The sequence below is a fragment of the Lagopus muta genome, chromosome 1 (assembly GCF_023343835.1).
Source record: "Lagopus muta isolate bLagMut1 chromosome 1, bLagMut1 primary, whole genome shotgun sequence".
In the NCBI taxonomy this organism is placed as follows: domain Eukaryota; kingdom Metazoa; phylum Chordata; class Aves; order Galliformes; family Phasianidae; genus Lagopus; species Lagopus muta.
Genome location: NC_064433.1, coordinates 96,061,739 through 96,084,570, shown reverse-complemented (window position 1 = coordinate 96,084,570; position 22,832 = coordinate 96,061,739). Strand labels below are relative to the sequence as shown.

The window sequence follows — 22,832 nt, the reverse complement described above, 5'->3', positions numbered from 1 at the left end:
CAAGCCTGAAGTTTGGCGATGAATGTTTGGTGGAATACATTGTGAATATTTTCACTATATTTCAGAAAAATGTTTAAATAGTCCTTATATTTTGGAATACGAAATACTGAAATTCTGGAAAATATTGTTAAAATTCAGACATTTTTTTCATGACCTATAAGAACTAAGAACTAAAGTCTGCACTACAGATATGAATAATGACAGTTTTAAACATCTTTGCAAAGACCAATGTGATATGTGTGCATTCTACACATAGAAAGTACAAATATAACTGTATTAAGAGTTACCTTTAATAACGTGTTAGAATCATAAAGGTTGGAAAAGACCTTTAAGATCATCCAGTCTAACCATCAACCCATCACCACCATGCCCATTAAAACATGTCCTTCCATGCCTCATCTACAGTTTCTCAAACACCTCCAGGGATGGTGACTCCACAAACTCTCTGAGCAGCCTGTTCCAGTACCTCACTACTCTTTAGGAGAAGAAAAATTTCCAAATATCCATCCTGAAACTCCCCTAGCACAACTTAAGGCCATTCCCTTTCATCCTATCACTATTAGCTGGGTGCAGAGCCAACACCCATCTCACTACCACCTCCTTTCAGTTAGGTGACTGTAGAGAGATAACGCCTCCCCTGAGCCTCCTCTTCTCCAGACTAAATACTGTTCCCTCAGCCACTCCCCATCAGAACCGCATTCCACACTCTTAAGCAGCTTCACTGCTCTTCTTCAGGCACGCTCCAGGATCTCAATGTCTTCCTTGTACTGAGGGGCCTGAAACTGAGCACAGTACTAAAGGTGTAGCCTCGCAAAGGCCAATTATAGGGAGAAAATTCCTTCCCTAGTTCTGCTGCTGATGCTTTTTGCTAGAATGGTTTTAGAATCACTGCTAGCTCAGTTTCAGCTGGTTGTCAATTAAATCAGCCAGGTCTTGGTCTATGCTCATTCTGCTCCACACAGCAAGCTAATCTCATAGCATGATTGCCTGGAAACAGCACAAAGGTGTAGGTTTATGATCCTTATAGTAACTTTTCAACAAATGCTAAGGAGAAGTTCACCCTGAAACTGAGGACTGGGCTTCTGTTGAGACTGACAGATTTGTAAATTAAAGCAGCAACTCTGCCCCTGAGACATATGAGGAGATGAAAATCAAAGCAGGAAAAGGAATTTAATGACATGCACAGTTCCTTGAGGAGTGGAACAGCAAGTGCTTATAAAGCAAGATTTTGGAAGAAAGGATGCATACGGAAGTCCATCAGAAATAAATTTTAGATGCTAAAGTAGTCAGATAAGTGTGTAGATATCAGACTGGTTTGAAGTGTTATTTCCCTAGCTGTGTGATCATGTGGTTAAATAAACAATGACTTTCCTTTTCAGAAAGCTCTTCTGCAGCACTGTCAAACGACTACTCAAAAGCTTCCAAAGTGGCAAACTGTGGTGTCAACCTAACTGTAGATAATGTAGCTGTTACATTCACAATTACAAGTTCCCAGACAAGTTTGAGAGGAAGACAATGACAATTTTAACTGAAAGAAATAAGTGATTTAAGGCTTGCCACCTAACAGATTGTGTTCAGAAATGGCAGAAGAGGATACAGCATTGCCCCATTAAAATCTCAACCTTTTCAAGTGAATGTTTAAAGGATATAAATAACGTTATGCACAGTCTGAACAATGCAGGTACTTGGGCATAGCTAAGGGATGAAGTATACAAAAGCATGATCCAGAAGACTATTCATATTCATTAGCAGAAACAAACTGCATTGGCTTTTTCCACTGAATAAACAAATCACCTTTACCTTATAAAATTTTTCAACATTACCTGCTGCTAATTCTCCAAAGAGAATACTTGGAAGTCATTTTAAACAAAATAGGAAGGAAAATAAAACTGATTTTGGTATCTCTTCATTTATTATTTCATAAATACAAAACTGGTAACCACAACAAGTCAGTCTCGTCAATCTAATGGCATATTTGGTTTATCAGTGGACAGTCCTGACAAAAAAAACCAAAACTGGACTTAATTAGGAATGCACTTATAGGATAAAATATAAGAAAATAATGAATTTTAATATAACGTTGTAAAACCTCCATCAACAGACTTCTCTAATAAAACAGCTCTCCTGGCTAGAGACCAATCATGCAGACAAAAACAATATTTGCAAACATAATTTTCAGGGTTGGTAAATCAAAACCCATTTTAATTATAACAGGCTAATTACCCAAGCTGGTACACTGGTAGGACAGATCCAAATAAACTAAATGTAAGTGTTTTTTTTAACCTGTCAGTAGCTAGACTAATATATTCCATATAGCCAATGCTTGGTGATGTCCTTTGGCCTGCTACCACACACTCTTCTGCCAAATGTGGCTGTTTCGCACTGTAATCAGCAATTCAGGTATGAATCTCCCTATTTTCAAACTTAGAAAGAAGATGCTTATCTTTTCATTTTTGGTTTCCTGTTATAAAGGTCATGTTTTAGTAAGACAGAAAAAAAAAGTGATAAATTTAACATCTATTTTTATACAAAAGTAGGAAAAATTATACTTGATCAAAAATCATCAAAACATTCCTATGAAACAACAGTGAGTCACTGAGGCTTCTATTTAAGTTGTCTGAAGCAGCATAGGTTGAAAAAGGCTCCAAAACGAACAGGTATCTAAAACATCAGAAGCTGTAATGATGTGTTAACCTTGGTGACAGTCAAAACAAAAGGGTCAAAGGTTCAGCTGGCATCCCCAGGGCTGAACCTTCAAGGTGAATTTGAGGCTCATTGACAGGACAGCATAGTAATAATGACACTGAAATGTGAGATATGTATCTGCTACAAAGATGAGAAACTGCCTTCTGTAATGCACTGAAATGTACTTGTGAGTACAAGTGCATTTTCATAAAGCGCGCTAATCACTGCCTTCATGAATAAAAATCTCCCAAGAAACTTTTGAGAATCCAGACTGAAAGGGAAAGTAATTTCAACATCACTTTGATGTTTCAGCATACAACTTGAGTGGTACCCTGCTTCAGCTGGGACAGAGTTGATTTTTCCTTCATAGTGTCCAGTATGATGCTATGTTTTGGCTCTAGGAGAAAAATAAAGTTGATAACACACCGATGTTAAAGTTAGTGCTGAGCAGTGCTATATAAAGCCAAAGACATTTAAGTTTTTCAGCTTCTCATACTGTCCTGCCAGTGAGGGGGCCTGAGGTGGGGTACGAGGCGCTAGGAGGGAACAGAACCAGGACAGTTGACCTGAACTGGCCAAAGGGATATTCCATACCATACAGCATCATGTGAAAAAAACTTGGAAAACTGTGGGGAGTTGGCAGCACTGGCAGCCACTGCTCAGAAATTGGCTGAACATCTGTTGGTGAATGGTGAGCAACTATGCATCACTGTAAATGCACACACACACACACACACACACACACACACACACACTATCATTACTATTATCCTTTTTCCTCTTCCTTTTCTGACTCAGTATTTCTTTTTTTTTTTTTTCCCCCCCCAACCCACAGATTCTTTTTTTTTTTTTTTTGTTTTGTTTTTTTATTTATTTTATTCTGTCCCCATCCCACTGGAAAGCAGGAGGGGTTGAGAGGCAGTAAGCAAAGAGCAGTGTGGTGCTGACCTGCTGCTGGGTTAAACCACAAGTGGTTTATAATTGTTTCCTTTAAAATAAAAGGAAAGATCAAAATATCTGTATATGGGATAGATCCTGCAAGGATCATGCAGATCATGCAGTCGCTATGCACGTACCATAGCCTGAGTATGAGAGTATGAATATTATTCTACTGTTTTGCCTACAAAAAAAAAAAAAAAAAGATTTAGGATGTGTTAATACTTTGCACTTTGGCCAAGTGGCACAACACAACTTTGTGGTTATACCGTCAGGCTGCTTTACATGTATGAATGAATTCAGTTTCACAACTCATGAAATGCTGAACAAGAAGTACTGAATAATTTCACAGCTTGCCCAAAATCTCACAGGAAGATTCCAGCAGCACAGCAATCTGCTCTGCTTAGCTTGCAGTCTTTGTACCTCAAGGCAATCTTTCCCTTACTGTAAAACAATTTTCTCAGTATGAAAATATTCACAATTCTCCTTAAAAAACAATGTAGTAATGAATGTATTGTCTCATGATATAGACAGCTTATCTTTAACTCTATTCAAAATACAGACCTGCCAGAGAGAAACATTCATTCCTTAAATTTGGAATACCTATCACAAACCGTAAAATAGCTTCAATTGGGTACTTGCAGATTCTGAGGTAACAACATCATACTCCTAACAGGTAAACTTTTTCCTTTCGGATTTTGTCAGGTCTTGCTCCAAGAGAAACTTTCAAACTGAACACCAGACTTTAGAGTAGCCATGAGAGCCAAATGACTCTAAATGAATTGGCAGAGCAATATCTGCGGAGTCTGCAGTCAGTGTGATGAGGGAGGGAAGCCCAAGCTATCATGTCATTGTATTTCACTTTGAAAACTTCAGTACTCTGAATGGTATAACCATTTGGAAAATTGACAATAACTAGATTCAATACAGCTAACCACCCGCACCATTTTTTTTAACCATGTTAAAAAAAAAAAATAAATAAAAATCAATCTTCCTGTGCTATTTGCCAAGTAGGTTCCTGTTAGATAGGAGAAAAAATAAAGATCAATTGTATCATTGACCTAAGCGCAGGATGCATAATATTAGCAACAATTTTTCTCTAGCTCTCTCTAGATAAGGAAAGAAAGTCATGGGTTTCTTGTTAGGCTCTGACCTGCACAATATTACACAGGAGTCTGGAATAATACCCTACAAAGTTTATGTTAGTGCAACAGTGTGGGACTATCTGAACTTGGCAGTTAGAAATTGTGAGTATATTATTACCCAGAGAGAGAGAAGTACTCTGTTTGGTTGAGGAAACCCAAGAACTGAAAAATTATTATTTTTGAAGTGCTGAGATTTGGACTATACTTTTAATTTAACCAGAAGCATCACAGGAAATTCAGTAAGGCAAAACTATCCAAACATAGTGAAATGAGAAAAAATGAAGTTGACAGAACTTTCAAAAAGTAGACCAAAAAAAAAAAAAAAAAAAAAAAAATCAAAGCAAACCAAATAAGAAGCTCTAATCACTTACATCTGTTCAAGGCTCCAAAAATGGGCACTATTCTTGTCTACTATTTTTATTCTACATTTTTCTTTTGATTATGAGAACATAATATGTGCAAACTCAGCACATAGGTTGTTGAGGTTTTATTAAACATGCTTTTAGAGTTAGTGTCATTCTTATTTTACAAAACTAATTCTTAAAAAAAGCATGATATACAATAAAGTTTCAGTTAGCAGTTACCCGATATTTAGATTTTAAGTGACAACATGTGGTTGCTGTGGTGTGCAAGCAACTAGGAGTATCAAAAGTGCCAAGAACAATCAAATTTATAAGGTCCACTAGAGACTTACAAGAACAAAAATGTACTTTCCCCCCCTCTAAACCAAGTGGGTTTCAGTGTTTTTTTTTTTTAAACACTGAAAGTGAGGAGTTGGATCGATTCACTTCGCTGAGACAGACTTACCACAAATTACGCATTGAGTTCTGTTGGATACTTGGCTGTTAAAGGTCTTCCACGCTATACAAAAGGTAATAATTCTGTATACAAGTATAAAGTAAATATAAATACAGTAAAAAAATAAAGCAAAAGGCTCAAAGGTCCAGGAATCAGCACGAAAGAACTAGAAACACAGACACTTCCTACTTTTTTTTTTTAAATATTTGATACAAAGAGATGTTCTACCCCATGAACAATGGACTGAACTTTCTTCTGAGTACATTTTGTGACTGTACAGTCTGTGTACAGACTTCCCAGCATGAGATCTAATGTCTGGTGTAACATAGTCAAAGAAGGTTCTAAATGTTTGGTATTTCAAATATTGTTTTGTTTCTCGCTGTTTTTGACATCGTTAGGAATCAGTCCCCGCTACATTTAGCATTTCCACACAGCTGATGAGAAGAGGGGGAGAGAAGAGTCAAATTTCTAAACCCAGTCCTCATCTTTACTGTGCATAATATAATCTCCTTTCCTGACTGCTTAAAGAACCTAACCAAACAAAAATGTTTCTTTTTCATTAAGAGAATAAAATGAATGAAGAAATAATTTCCCTCCCACATCCTTTCTTCATCTCCCTTATCCCATTCCCCACAAGAGAAAAAACAACAAAAACAACAAAAACAACCCACTAGAGTATCAGCCAAACAAAACAAAGGATATACTTTCTCAGCATAAACCACCTTTGCTCTTAACTGCTCAAATCATAAAGTCTTACACGCTCTGGAAAGCTCAAGTAACCTAGTCTAAGATAACAGCCTTTAATTTTTAATTAATTTTTAACTTTTAAAAAAAAAAAAAAAAAAAAAAGAGGAGAAGCTACCCAGACTCCATTTATATCATTCATATTCCAGAAGCTCAAAACTCTCAATAAGCCATTTTACAAGAAAATTCTGATAGTCTAATGTCTAGCACTGTGGAAGGCTCAAAACTCAAATTTCTAACAAATACCATATTTGCTGCCAGCATTTATTTTCTTTTACTATCTAGGTCATCAGTTCATGACTAGTAACAAAAGAAATCTGTGGAGAATTTTGACTCAGTGAGGAGTTTTCTAATTCCTTTAAGTCTACAGAATATTTGCAAGACAACTTTCTTCAGTAGAAATCATTGTAAAATAGAGTAGAGCAAAATACATACTTGTTTCACATTAAATGAGTACTTTTTATTAATGCAGGATGAAACAATAAGGGAAACCATAGTTATGCATGCTTGACATTTTAAGCAGTGAGAATAAAAATAAAACAGTTGATGCAATGTACATTACTGATGCAAAGGAACATTTTTGAAAGTTGTGAAAAAAGCGGAATGCACAGATACCCTTAGCTACAGGGAGAAAAAAATCTGACAGTATAATCAACAATAACATGATTAAAAATGGCAGTAACTTAATGATCAAACTTTTAGCCTAATGCTAAATTATGGTAAGTTTAAATGCCAGTAATTTCAGATCACGTGGACAGAGTTTCCTAAGTCTCATAACCTTGCTCAGCAAATTATACTTTTATAAGGAATGCCTTTGGGATCAGAGGAGGTCAGTTTTGTCCTAAATGCAAATCTCATCTCTATGATACCCAGCACATTCTCAGCCATCCCTCTGTTCCACATATTGTTTCTCCTGCCCTTCCCACTGTTTGCACAGACCAACACTTCCTTTTGGAGATTTCTACTGAACAGAAGCAGCGCTTTGGTTATTCTTTACCAATGCCCACCGAGTGGTTCATTAGCCCTTTCCTCTAGATTCTTCAGTGTAGATTCTTCTAAAACATATTCCAATAAGTGTGAACCAATGCATGGTTTATCATGTCCTACACTTTATTCAGCATCAAAACACTGAAGGCACAGAGTCAGCAATTATTCATTTTAGCCAATAAGAACATATTGTGACATTAAATACGACTCAAAACACTTTAGACTAACTTGCAAACTGTCATTTTCTCATTGTTTTCTTGCAGAAAACACCCTGTGCTAATGGAGAAGGCAGCTCATTCTCCAAAGAAGTATCTGGAGCATTGACTCACAGGAGCTGTAGAGAAGTAAGACAGTGTCCACATGCATGTTTTCAGGCCATTTGCTTTGGCTTGGCATGTGGGGACCTCAAGCCAATGCAAGCTCTTTTGCCCTTATTCTCAGCACAACAGAAGCTGTGTGGCCATATTAGTACAATACCGTGCCTGAGTGATCTAGCCTGTCTCTCAGCAGGGCTTATTAGCTCAGGCTCGGCGCCACATTAACCGCTGCCATATGGCTTCTGGTCAATTCAAAGAGCGAACTGAATGAGCTCACATCTGCCTGACAAAGTCTGCATAGCTGTGCTCTTTAAAATGGCAAACCTGCAAAATGCTGTGAGGACAAAATCTTGTAAAAGGTTGGGATTTTCAATCCATGCTCACTTCCATGCTTGTAGAAATACAAGCTGTCACTATTCCCAGTTGTGATCAGAGTTAGAAACTACTGTGAGTGTGATGGAGGCAAAGAGTTTTCATTTAAAAGGACAGTCCAAAATAAGAGGGGAGTATGATTAGGTATATAATCTAAACTGAAAAGTGTGAAGGAAGATAACAAGGAATACAAAAAAGTTTGTTTTAAAATATTTTACCTTCTTCTTTGTCAGTAAGTTGTTCATTCTTGAGTAGTAGTTAGGCTACTAGGATTAGTGAGATTTTTACAGTCTCACAAGTAGAGATAGGTCATCTGAAGAACAATGTTTTTTTGGACTCAGTTAAAAAGCACACATAAGAACACTCAAAATGATCCAACAAATGCTAGTCATAAATGTACCACTGAAAAGAGTTCAGATATCCCAGTGATAACAACATCATCACCACCACAAAAAAAAAAAAAGTCTTGTGAAATGGGTGTGTAGCAGAAGATTCAAAGGTGAAGAAACCTTGGTCTTCACAATGGTTGTGCAGATTTGGAAACTCCAGAGGTTTAGACACATTGAGGGTGGAAACAAACATGCAGGTAGAATTGAGGAGGAAGGCAAGAAAGTCATCTGGATAAAAATGCACGACAATTGGCATGGTTATGACATCTAGCAAGGTTAGCACAGGAAACAAGGAAGACTATCCAGAAGATATATTTTCAATGATAGTGAGTGTTAAAGACATTGAAGAGTAGAGAGTGTCCAACAAGAGCAACAGGGACTCTGAAACAGGGCTTTAAGCTTGAGCACAGAAAAACAATTGTCGCATTCTGGAAAAATTAAAAGCAAAAAAAAAAAAAAAAAAAAAGCAGGATTTAGAAACATTCTCATCATCCTCTGGGATAGCTATGTGGTTTCAAATTATTTTTCACAATCTTTCGCATTTTTTCCTCTTTGGGCGCCAAGTTAACTCATAGCAGCTCCAATTGTGTTGCCAGAGGAAGCAATATTAATAGCAGAAGAAGTATAAATCATTAATAAAAACAACTCTTGATCCTTGAGGAAGCCACCATTGTAGAGATCAGCAGAAGGAAAAAGATAGGTAGAGCAGAAGCCAACCCTCTTAGGAAGTAAAAACAAGAGACAGAATGAAGAAAAGGTACTGGAAAGAAAGGAAATTGCTGGGAGACAACAAATACATATTGGGAACCCACAAGGGTTAGTAAGAAATAGGAAATTGCTGCCTGCCCTTTAATCTGCCTCCCAAAAGAAAAACAATTAAAATGAAATAAAACACTTAACTGGAGTTAGCTGCTGCTCTCCCTACACACACTGCTTTGTGTGCTGCATGCCCAGGCCATGATCTTTCATGCAGGTCTCCACAGGACAGACTGTGTTAACCTATAAAGTAGGCATTACATCTACAGAAATTTACATTTCTTTGCTACATTTCTAAAATATGTAATTTGGGAGACCAAGATGTTTAAAGACTAGAGATTAAGAAATTAATGAAAAGGAGAGAGGCCAGAAAAAAAGAAATTGAGAAAAAATAAATTAGGATGAACATCTTGAATTAATTAAGAGTGTGGCACAATAACTGTATGATTTGTTTCAGGAATAAAACTTTTTTTAAGCAGTTAAGATTGTTATTCCTGAACAGCGCACAGCAAACTCAATCAGGTTTTGTTTCCTTTTCCTTGATTTATCTCTCCTTTGCAGTTCTTCCCATTACAATTCATCTTTAGAAGCAAAGGCCCCTTTAGATAAATACAGAATTAGTTTTTGCGTTTTCCACTATTCCCTCCAATACTTTCTCTTTTCTTCTTTAAATTACACGTATAGTAATTTCTTCCATTACTTCCTTCTTTTTCTGACTGAGATCATATTGAGATCACCTGTCTTGTTTTAAACTTGTTAAAGCTCAAAGAGGTTGTGAATGGTCTACAGGAAGAAGCATGAATCAAGTCTTCTTGACAATTCATTAACAAAATAAATGGGTCAAATAAATAAACTGTTTTTCTGCAGATAGCAGTTTTGAAGAGGTTTTCCTGTCACAGAAAATGATAATAGGCTTAATTTTTTTTTTTTTTTTTTAATGTTTTGTAGGAAACAATTTCTTGACTTACTTGTTTAAAAATAGCATTTTGCAAGGGAATAAATATCTTGTATTTTTGATGTACTATTTAATGGCCAGGGTAAGAATTCTAGTTACAACATCTAAAATAAGAATGTAAGTCATTCAAAATTGTCACAAGAAAGCCACACACAAAAGGAATGAAAATCTGTATGCATTATTCATCCTATACTTTGATCTTAAAAGCTAGGAATCCTGAACAAGGAAAGATAAATGGCTTCGGAAGGTTTTTCTTTCAAAAATCAAATGAGGATGATTCAGGATAAATGATAGATAAGAGTTAATATGAAAAAAGAGGGAAATTGCAATAAAACTTTGGTTCAGCACTGTGATTGCAAGAGCTTTGCTTTTTGTATTCAATTACAAAGGATTTCTTTTTTAGCTACCAGCCTTCCTTTTCACGTGTAAGTAAAAGATTTTAGCTATTAAAATTTCATTTTCAGTATACATATCTCTTTCCTCCCATCACCCTCCAATACCCTCCAACATGTGAACAACTAAGAAGCCTCCTGAAGCATGGGCTAGTCATGTAGCAAGAAAAGAAGAAGCTGTGAAACTCTGACCTTCAACTCTTGCACAACCATCAACTTGATCTGGAGCTTAAGCAACACATTCTCTCACTGGGAAAGTATTGATAATTATAGGCCTTCTGACTGCATTGTGATTTTTTGAGGTTTAGTTAATTAAGCAGACATTGCTAATAACATATGAGACAAATTGAGACAGAGAACCAAGAAGGCTTCCCTGTCTAGATGAGAGAACCACAACCTCCTCTTTAAATGCTTTATACTCCTTAAAGTCCATAATTATTGCCATGTCTTGCCTGAAGACATGCTCAAAGGCCATGCCATCTTGGTTAGATTACTGATGTCAGCATTTTGTACACAAGCAGTTGCATTCAGATTCATAAAGATAGAACTGCAAGGAAGTTCCTTAAGAGAGGCTCTGAGCAAAGATAGACAGCAGGTAGACAACACTGCACTAATCACAGCACACCAGCAATTTAATTTAACTGCATAGCAAAGGAAGAGTCCCTTTACATTCCAGTGTAGAGCAAGACATTTTGCTTATCTGACATCAAAGTTATTACCTTGATGCAAGCAGTTAGCATTAATCAGACATCAGAATGTGGCTAGACATGTGGGAGAGAAAGGCTAGGTAAATACTACAGCTGGTTGTGAGATGGAGGAAACAGATGGGGAATGAGGTGGTAATTTCATTTTAGTGGTACATGGTAGGAAAGCAGTGAGGACACCATTTGAAAAGTAGTGAAGGGATTTAGGGTACAACAGGAAGGCTGAAAAGGGAATGGAGGCTAACTAGAGGTACTTTACTCAGGCTTACAACTAACCCTTAAATACTGCAATATCTTGAATGCCTAAGTGAGTCCTTACACAGCCACTGATGCTCCTGCCAACTCTATCTAGACAAAACACAGTGGGAAAGACCAAACCCTGTGATTAGAAACGTCAGCAGAAATTAGAAGATTGACTCCACTTCCTCCTCTTTAACCTACAGCAATGTAAATTCATAGCTTTCAGCTCCAAGGTAAGTGCCTGAAACACGTGACTATGAAACTAGGCTGCCATGTAAAGAAGTTGGCTAGACTGCTGGGGTAAGCCTGCTCCTGGCCCTGGCCTTGATCTTTGCTCCAAGGAATTCAATATGAATTTGATCTGTCAAGACAATAATTCCAAGTGCATGAACAACAGTAAGGGTTAGAAACAGGCTGAGGAATTTCCGTAACTCGGTGAGTTCTCTTCTGCATTATTTGTAGTCAAGACCTTACATTTTCTTTCTCCACAGTATCTCAGCTCCCAGTCCTAGTACAGATGAAATATCTTAAAATTGAGAAATCACATCTGATTTTTAAGTTGTTTACAATGAGAACTTAAAGATACTTAATGGACTTTACTGAAGTTTTTTTTTTTTTTTTTTTTTTTTCTCCTATCTGTAGTAGGAGAGATTCTTCATTCCACAATGATCCCATGAGAAAAATTAGTCTGATGAGAACAGAATCTCACTAATTGTGCTCTGGCCTCACAGTAATTGTTTTTCAATTCAACAAATTAAGTTAAAGATAAGCATTTGCTTCACATGCAAGACTGTCATTCCTCCTCCTTTTGCAACGAACATAGAAGCATTAGACATATCAAACATACGCTTTCATAATGCAGTATGAAAGATACACATAGGAAAAATTATGTTTAGCTATGCTGCATTGATAAATCTGCTTATAGATAACATATTCAAGAGCAAAGAGAAACAAATTTTGGATGATGATTCTTCATCAGAATCATCCAGCGGACACGTGTAGAATGAACAACATGTACAGAGTACAACTTGAAGTAAAAAAAGAGCAATACTGGGAGAGCTGTGCTCTAAGATGATGTCTATTTCTACGGTCTAACACAGATAGCTGTGCCCAGACCCATACTTTCATTTCATAATTGTTCCACTCACTACTGCTTACAACTTGAAACACATATAAATTTATTTCTTTTCATAGCACATTTATTTGCCCTACAAATGGACCAAAAATATGCAAAGAGCACTTTGATTTTTATTATCTCACCTACATAAACATATCAATTTCCTTAACCTCACCAGGACAAAATAATATTTTCTTTTTATTGCATTCCAAAGGAAGCTGTGCCTTAACTTGGATCTTATTTAACTGCTATTTATTTAAATCTCTAGCTTCAAGATCTCTGTCAGGAGCCTAGCTACCACCTCTGATTCTCCAGCACCCTTACCATTCAGCCTGTAAAGCCCAGTTCTGCTGATGCAAAGATGAACACTGCCATTTCAGATGAGAATGAAAAGCCTCCCTAAGTTAAAAGAAGGGTTGCTGCATGGCATGGACACATTCTTGAAGAAAGTACAGATACGAATCAGAGAAGAGGTGCCAAACATCACTCACTATACCTAAGAAGTATAATCTTAATGCTTATTTTAAATTCCTTTTCAGACAAAAATGCATTAAAATTAAATGCTTTAAACAGCTCTACACACTTCTTAAAATGACATTGAGTCAAGAATCAACAAACCGTTAAGAATGAAAGCAGCTAGAAATCCTTTCAAAGTGGAGCCACAATAAGCATTTTCATTGACTGTAAGGATGCTGTTATTACATACATATTGAACATCAAAATATACATTTTGACATTTCCTGATCCGGTAATTTCATGGCTTAAAAAAAGAGGAAGGTAGTGCCTGCAAGCTGTATTACCTAAAATTTATTCTTATTGATGTCACTGGGAGCTTTAGCATAAATTTTAATTAATATTGGAGTTAACTTTAAATATATACATTTAAATAATAATAATAATAAAAATAATTTTGCAAAAAAGAAAAACAAGGTTGATCTATCTCATATAAAAAAAGAAGTCTATCCAAAATCCACCAAATTGATTCTTCAATTTTTGTACTGTTTTAATTCTTTATGTTTGTGTTTTTAAACACAAATGGAAATAATTCAAAATGCGGTAAGAGAAATTCAGTAATTCTAAAGCAGTTTTCAAAATTAATACTTCTTGTCCATCTGTCTTTCAGCACATTCTCTATTCCAGGTCCCATTCTCCCCTTGTCTCCCAGACCCTTGCAAGGTAATACAGATGGTCACAGCAAAGCTGTTGAGAGGTACATTTATCCGCTTGGGAAGATCCTGCTGCAGCTGTAAGTCAATGTAAATCTGCATTACAATGTAGCTTCACTCTCTTGCTTGTGAGAAAGCAGGCATGATATTCAAAGTGCTGTTTAAGAAACTGCCAGGCATATAGGACATAAAATAATGCAGTTGAATTAGCTGTTTCAGCATTGTTATTTTACACCTCTGAACACAAACATTCATTTCAGCATGTGAAATGTGTATTTCTACACCTACATCAAAACTCATTCTCATTTGTTTGGTTTTTGGAAGCAGAAACTGGTAACATAACATAACTCCACAAAACATCTTTGTGAATGAATACTAGGTAGGTGACTTATAAAATAATGATAAAACAAAACCAAAGTGAGGGGCTGTATTCCACCATAAGCACACTTTTCATAAATACAGGTGGTGTTGCCAATCAGTGACAGCTGCCTTTGTTCTGGGTATGTCTTTGTTCTGACAGCTGGAAGAAGAGCAGTTTTAATGTGTAACAAAGGGAATGTACTCAATAGGGAACACCTGAAATTCCTTCAAGACAGCAATAGAAAAATGTGACTTAAGAAAGCACTTCCTGAAGAAAAAGCAGCACTGAAATCTTCTCCTTATCACAGATCAATCGACTTGTCACAGTAGGAAGGAAATTTTAAAAGGAAATTGCAAGTTCTTTTTAAGCATGATGGGAGGAATTACATTAATAGCCAGCAATCAGTATAGGTTCTATGGGGCACTTTAAAATTTAAATGTACGCATATGCTTGAGGTTCAAACTGCCCAAGCTTTGTCTTGTTTGCAAAAAGCAAGCAAAGCAACAGGCAATTTAAATTTGCAACAAAGCTAATTTTTTACTTAGGTTGCTGGTGTTTAAGTGTTCTTCCATTAAAAACTTCCCTCATTTGATCATATCTTTGAGGTATATAAATTGTATATGCCTCCAATCTAGCTTTATATACTAATAATCCTTGAAATACCAACAGGATCCTACACGATATGTAAATTCACACAATAGTTTCTTACCATATGGAAAGATGTTTTGGACCACCAAGTTGCCAGCATACAAATGACTTCTGAACTCCACTTTTCCTTATAATTTCTGTGAGCCACTTATGCTCATTAGCTTATTGTTTTTCTTAGCAAAAATTAAGAGTGATAATTTTGTGATTTGAGAAGCTGCTTTTTATATAATCTTGGGTAATTGTACACTATTTAGCAAGCTACAGCTACAAATGAACACAACAATTTCACTGGGACAATAGCTTAATTTGAGAGTACAGGATAAGCCATCATCTCTGTAAAGAAATATCCCAAAAGCTTTCTTATCCTTTCTAATACAGTGTACAGCTCTTTTGCACAGTTTCTTTTCAAAACAATTGCAAAAGAAAATCTCACTTAGCACTTCCTCTTTCCTGCTAAAGAAGGCAGATACAGGTTGCAGAAATTTTAAGTGGATAAAAAAAGAAGAAAATTATAGGACAGAGACAGACATAATGAATTTCATATTCACAAGTGTTTAATTTCTCTAAGGAAGAGATGAACCCAAGTTTCGCATGGTCCTTTTAAACCAACAAATGCATAGTGTACAATAAAGTAGCATGAGAGACTAAAGAATGCATTCAAAGCTGAATGCAAACTAACTTTGCTTTTTAGGCAAGGAAGGACGAAGCCTGGAAAGTATAACATGGCCCACATATCAAGAGACTAATAATTTTAGATTAGCTGATCTTACCCAACAAATTCTTCACACAATGCCCTTCTTATACTTACTGTAATTCTCTCGTCTTTGTCATCTAGAGGAGTCCCATCTTTTTTCCATGATATAGTGGGTTCTGGGTGACCTCTTGGAGGCTGACATTCCATCACAGCAGGTTCACCCACAGCTACCATTACATCTGATGGATTTTGTCGGAAGTCATCCCGTAGAACTGAAAAAAATGAAGAAAATAAATTAAAAAATTACCCAGCAGTACACCAGCTGGACAGCAAAATATTTTGGTTTTGGTTCTTAATGTTCCCTGTTGTCATTTTTATTTATACTAACAAAGAGCTCCAATTCATGAATTTCATCTAGCATCTAAGGATTGTCTCTAGTACTACTGAACTGTAACAGAGAAAACCCACATACAACTGCCTCTGACAGAAAAGGCTGACAGACATAAGATTGACTGCCTGCAGGGAACAGCTGCTTTACTTTCACCTGACAGTTTCTGCCTCATGAGAAAATATGGGACTCCTATCACAGCTGAAGAAGACAAAATGTCTTCTGCTCAGTTAGACAGTTACTCATAGGTTTAGGGAAGAGTGGCCACTGACCATACAAACTCCACCCTAAATTTATGGCTAACTGAACATCGTAGTTACTTTCCAGTTCTTGGGAGATGCTATAAGTGGGCAAACATCAGTGCAGCCTTAGCCAAACTAGTCTTCACAATTTGGCTTCTTTCATTTTGAGAAAACAAAACAATAATTATTTCCTGATACATGGGAGTCATCCTTCAGTCTGATCCAGGACCACATCCTCATTTGGAAGAGCTCAATCTTTTCACAGAGGGAAATATTTTTTTATTTTGGCTTTGTTACTAAAATTTGTTCTTCTCATTTGGCGAAGCCTAGGTAACTCTAGCTCCATACACTCATTTACTATCAATGTTGTCTACATCTGCATTATTATTATTTGTTTTAGGAGAAGAGAAATCATACTGTGTTCATCAGACCATTACATCCAGACCCAGTTTAACAGAATAATGGTCTTCCTAAGCCTTGCCAACTAAGTGACAACTGATTTAATCTAAAAATAAATGACTCAAATTATAACAAATATAACAGTCTAGACCTCTCCACTGCTGTTACTGTTACCATTTGCACTGAACAAAGGACATAGTGAGAAAAAAAAGTACATTACTGCCAAAAAACTCTTAGGATTTTGACAAAGCTATCCATCACTCTTGCTATCCACATCAATTTTGCGTTAACACTAAATAGTGCAGAGAACCTGTAGCAAAGAGTACGTCCCCTGAGCCACTGACCACAGACACGTGGGCATATATTATTAAAGAGTGGCTTGGTTGTTAGTGATGCTTCTATGCTGCTGTTGTGGTTTAACTGAGCAGGTGGCTCAGCACTACAGTCTTTCACCCACTTACTCCCTTCACAGTGAGATGGGAAAGAGAATTAAAAATTAAAAAAAAAAAAAAAGCAGAAATTGGGAGTTGAGATAAAACTAATTATTAAGAGAAAAGGACAAATATAATAGTTATGACTATCAATGTACATGTGTATATATGAGCCAACAGTGTGCTCTTGCGGCTCAAGGAGGGCAACGGTATCCTGGGGTCCATCAAAAGAAGGGTGGCCAGCAGGGACAGGGAGGTGATTGTCCCTCTCTACTCTGCTCTTGTGAGGCCCCATCTGGAATACTGTGTCCAAGTGTGGAGCCCGCAGTACAAAAAAAGACAGGGAGCTGTTGGAGAGGGTCCAGAGGAGAGCCACTAGAATGATCAGGGGACTGGAGCACCTCCCCAATGAAGAGGGAGCCGGGCTTGTTCAGCCTGGAGAAAAGAAGGCTGCAGGGTGACCTCGTTGCAGCCTTTCAATACCTAAAGGGAGCCTACAGAGGGGAGGGGAATTGACTCTTTGAAAGGGTAGATATGTGTAGGACGAGGGGAAATGGTTTCAAGTTGAGGGAGGGGAGATTTAGGTTGGACATCAGGGGGAAATTCTTTACCCAAAGAGTGGTAAGGTACTGGAACAGGCTGCCCAGAAAGGTTGTGGATGCCCCATCCTTGAAGATGTTCAAGGCCAGGTTGGATGGGGCCCTGGGCAGCCTGGTTTAGCATTAAAAGTGGAGGTTGGTGGCACCTGTTGGTGGCCTTGTCATCAAACTGTTTCTCCCTTAAAGGTCTTCAATGCCATTGAGATCCTGTAGACGGGTCCTAAGGGCCAATGGGTCACTTGGAACAAGTTAATCTCACACTTTCTGCAATGCTGCATAATCTAAAATGAAGTTGAGGCACACAAAGGACTTACAGTTCTTTGACTCTGTTTGGGAGATTTTTGGCAAATAATGCTATCAGGAGGACTATTTTAATTGTTTTTTTTTTCCTCAAATATGCCAACCTTATGCTCTCATAACCCATAATTCCATGGCTATAACAACAGATGTATGTGTATAGCTTGATTAATCACAACAAATACATAACAGTTAAGTTCAAGACTGGTAACAGAAATGTAGATGGGAACCAAAAGCAATTAATGCAAAATATTATACCACTGTTCTAGAAACAGGATATGATTTCTGGATGTAAGAACACTTGTGTGCCAAGAAGATTGAAGTATACTGCTGATCCATCATTTGAAGTTACCAATCCTCTTCCATACTGACACACTCAGATTTCAAAGGCTTCAATCTGAAAATTAAACTTTCTTAACATCCTGGAACCAGGAGATACTGATGCCCTTCAAAGGCTAGTCAGGGATAAAATAGTTCCACCACTTTAACAATACGAAGTAATACAGTGGAGTGTTAGGATTTAATGAAGAAACTATGAGAAAATTAGGTTGGAAAGGATCTCCATGCTGTCTGATGAACATGTGATATTGTCTCAAACAGATCTAGTCTAGAAACTTCATTTCAAACAAATATTCAAAACAAACAAAATGAAGCTCTTGTTTGGTTCGCAGAAACATGAGAAAGCATGCTCCACTTAAGAACAGAACATCTCTCCCTACAAAAAGCAAGGAACATGGATATTTTCTTTCTATGGATTAGAAAAACTGATTTTTTTTTTTTTCTTGAAAACAACAACTGATCTTGGAAAAAGGTTACATTTAGATTAAATACATTTTTAGAAAGGGAGTTTTTTTTTTTTCCACATCTCCAAACTAAAAAACATAAAAGAAATTGAAACTGAAATTGCATCAAGTTGCTTAATACCATATATTCAGTTCCCAATAACTAAGCACGGAAGTGCAAGGAAGTTTATTTGCTCCACAACAGTTTTATTCCAATGCAATAAAAGGGTTGGTTTGACCACGGGTAAGAAACTATTCTTGCTGAAGATTGCGACACTCAGATAAAGTTAAGAGAAATATGAAATATAAAACGTATGGACACTTTTTTTTTCCTGTTTGTTTGTTTTAGATGATCAAGTGATCTTAACAAACCAAAGTGCTTTTCAAGTCTGAGAGGACTCAAATCTCAAAGGAAAGCCTATCAGATAGCTCCTCAGATGGCTTTTAGCACCTTTGAAGCAACAAAGAAGTTCAGTACTTGCATAACAAAAGCAAATTACTTCAGTAATTTCTACACTTGTTTTTCTTAGATCAGGTTTTCAACCATAGTACCTCGCCTGTAAAGGAATACCTTTCACAAATTAACAAAGGCATAAAAGAATGCCTTAGGAGAACATCAAAGGTCCAGGCCATATACACATTGAAATATGTATTTTTTTTTCCCACTTAACTATGATTTTCTTTTGGCTCTAACATTACATAAAGAAATGCTAACCAAAAGTAATCTTCTAGAGATTACTTCACAGACAGTTATTTTTGCAGCTGTAAAGTACGCATTTGCTGTTTTTTGTGGTACTTTTTAATTGTGGTTTTTTGTTTTTTTTTTTTTTTTCCCCTCATCTATTTTTTTTTCCCCCCCCTCAGGCCTTGGCAATCTTACACAAGTTATATATTTTCCTCACTTAATGACAAAAAGAAAAAATCATTTTTTCCTCTTCAGAGTCAAGCTCACTGTAAACTGAGAATATATTTCCTTTCAAAGATACACTGGAAGTGTACTTTGTAATTCAGTACAGTATATGCCTTTAGTCACCGAAGGGCCAAATTGCACCACATGCATCTTTTTATGCATGCAGTTGGAATGAAAGCAGATAAAAAGTGAGGTTGTGGTTTTGTTTTTCCAATTTAGTGTAAAATCTTCATATACAAAAATAATGGGTAAGGTTTTCTAACATTTTACTTTTTTTTTTTTTTCCTCCCCTGATATAGCAAACCTTAAGTACTACCATTGTACAGCTAGGACAATGCAATGAGTCTTGCAAAGCTGAATGACTTGGTGATCTTGTCGTGTGAACTCTGAATTTCTGTGCTTGTGCAGAAACACTTTCATGCTCTGCTTGCTGAATTAATCAGGTTGAAGAGAAACTTTTGTAACTTCACATAAAAGTCAACTACTCATACAGCTATTTAAAACCTTGTACTATTCAATCAATAAAGCAATTACACTTTCCCTAGAGAATCCTTCCCAGAGCAGAAAGGAACTAGAAATCACTTGAGGATAGATTTTTATCGACAAGAAACATTAGTAGAGGCATTATTTTTAGTATAAGCCATAAACAGTGCTTTTCAAAATGCAGTACCCAGTATTTTTTTTTCCTAAATTTTTCTTTGGCTCCTATGAAAAAGAGTAGGGAGTCATTACTGGGTGAAACAGTAACTGTATTTCAAGGTTCTACTTTATAGAAACTGTTCAAACGTGTCAGCATTAGGAACAGAAACTATGAAGGGAAGGAAAGAAATGCATATTTTCTATTTATATACAACCACATGTCACTAATACTACTACTCACTCATATCTGTACAACTATTATTGCAAGTTCCAAACCATGCTCCCAGCTGGCCACTGTTTTCCTTCTGCACTTGCTATTTTTTTTCCACACCTTGGCCACCAGGCACCTATGGATATCATGAGAGGAAGTAGTATGTACCAGGGGATTTATCCAAACACCAATGGGATGTTTTCTCCTCTTGTAAAGAACCTCAATAAGAAGCATGCTCATATATCTAGTATATAATCTTGACTTGATCTGCACAAAAAAATAATCCATATGACATGTTTGAAGCTCACTGCTAGGTTGATTATTGTTTTGCATATACACATTGTAAGTATTTAGTGAACACTATTAAATTTTATCATTAAATAACTGTGATCTAGTTTGAAGACAAAGAAAAACATGACAACACACACACACACACAAAAAACGACGAAACAAACCAGACTGTTCTAGTCAGCAAGTGAAAAAAACGCATTTCTAAGCAGTATGCTAATTCCCATCACATACTAGGGACACGTACTCCTTTACAAAGGTATAATTTAAGAACTTCAGATAAGAAAATCTCCTGAAAAATTTTATTATAGGCCTATACTAGTCAGACTGGCTAGACATTTCATACTGGTTGCAGTTCAAAGAAATATATCTAAATATACTTAGCATTCCCAGTCAACCAAATTAATACAGTCATGGTCACCTGGTGAACACAGGAAGAGAGGGAAATGCAGATGTTTGGGGTGCAGTCACATATCAGTTTAAGAAAACCTGAATCCATTCTTATTATTCTACTGTGATCATCCAGATGTGCTTTCTGCTAACTCTCCTGTATTGTCACTGCCAAATAATGCTATCTCACCAGGCTGGTTGTTGGACAAGTGATCAGAGATTAGTAAGCCATTGCATCTCACTGAAAGATTTACCCAAAATGTTACCAACAGTTATCACTCTTTTAGCATGAAAATCATTCACATGTTTCTTTGCATGGCAGACTGTGCCTCAAAAATGGGGAAAAAGAATGTGAAAATGAAATAAGAAATAATCATTCCTTGTATTGCTTCAGAAAATAACCAGACCTCAACTAACTTCAGCATTAGCCTGAACTATACCACCTTTTCCTAAAGAGTGCTGGCACGAAATTTATACTGATGTCAGAATATTATTTTTAATGCATTAATTCCAGTAATAGGAAAGTGTTATGGCACCTCAGTTAAAAAAAATAATATAAACTATACATGTTCAGATTTAAGATCACCGTGTTACCAGAGTATTTTAGACCCTATATAAATTCTATACGAATGTTATCAAGAAAATTTGATCATTTACAAGTTAAAAATATTATTTACTGAAAACCATTATTCAAATCTTTTCCTTTCTGAAGGCATTAAAAGCAGATAGTAATGCATTGATTTTATCTCCCATTGCACAGCCGTTAAAACAAACAGCAGAAACATGTCTATAGTCAGAAATCACTATCATGATTATCTTACAACAACTCACATAATACAGACAATGATTTTATGCAGAAATTGCACATACCACTAAGGTACTGAATGCTTTTAAAGATGTCTATGCTTTTATCAAGACCCTGACAGGTAAGGAATCACTTCCTTTCACAGCCGGACCAGTTCTTTCATCATTTTCTCTTCCCATCTGATTCCTACCTTGAAGCATTTTGACCTCAGCTATTGGATCCTGTTACACCTTTGTCACTTGGACTAAAGAGCCTTCTGAAGGCAAGCAGATAGCAATCAGTTCACTATCTAGATCTCTAATCTTCTTTAAGCCTCCTCTAAACTTCAAAACTACTGAAACACTGCACCTCACAGTTGAACTCTCACACACAGTCATCTCTTCCTATGAGACAGGACTTCCTTGATTTGAGTAGAGAATTCACTTTAAATAGGTTTCCAGGTATAAGAGACTGCTCGTACTAAAAAGACTGATCAGAAGTGATGATCATCACTTCACATTATGACAGTACTGATCCATTTTGAATCTTGAGCCATGCGTCTATGACTGCAATAGTTTTGCAGTAAAGCCAAACCTTCATACAGTGTTGTCATGCTCTGCTTTGAACTCTGTCCTTTAATAAACCTTGCTGAAGCCTGAATTATTATAAGATCAAGTGGTTGGTTTTTTTTTTTTTTTTTTTTTTTTTTTTGCTTAGTACTCAAACGTATTTATATGCATCGGTACTGATAACATTGACCAAAATCTTTCTAATGATAACAGCAACTCTTTGCCCTGAAAACAGAGATATCCAAAAATCACTGTTCCTCCAATACTGAGCCGTTTTAAAATACCTAACAATTTTTTTTTATTATTTTTTTTTATTTTTTTTTTTCCAGCTCCCAGTATGGTGGGAAATACCGCCTTGTACCTATAAGCTATATCATGATGTGCAACCTGAATCTCACAATGAGCGCTACCAATAACTCAAGGTTTTTTGGAAGAAACATGAGAAGAAAACAACAATATAAATTTGAATAAATTAAAATAAATTAATGCATGAATTA

At 36.4% G+C, this 22,832-nt stretch overlaps 1 protein-coding gene across 12 annotated transcripts in view; it reads right to left on the bottom strand.

Annotated features, from left to right (window-relative positions):
• Window positions 1-22,832, bottom strand: part of ROBO1 (roundabout guidance receptor 1) — a 694,688-nt gene that overhangs the window by 101,344 nt on the left and 570,512 nt on the right. For all 12 annotated transcript variants that reach the window (XM_048933857.1, XM_048933865.1, XM_048933858.1 and 9 more), the window contains one exon: window positions 15,521-15,678. In XM_048933857.1, coding sequence (XP_048789814.1) covers window positions 15,521-15,678 — 158 coding nt within the window. The remainder of the gene's footprint in view (window positions 1-15,520; window positions 15,679-22,832) is intronic.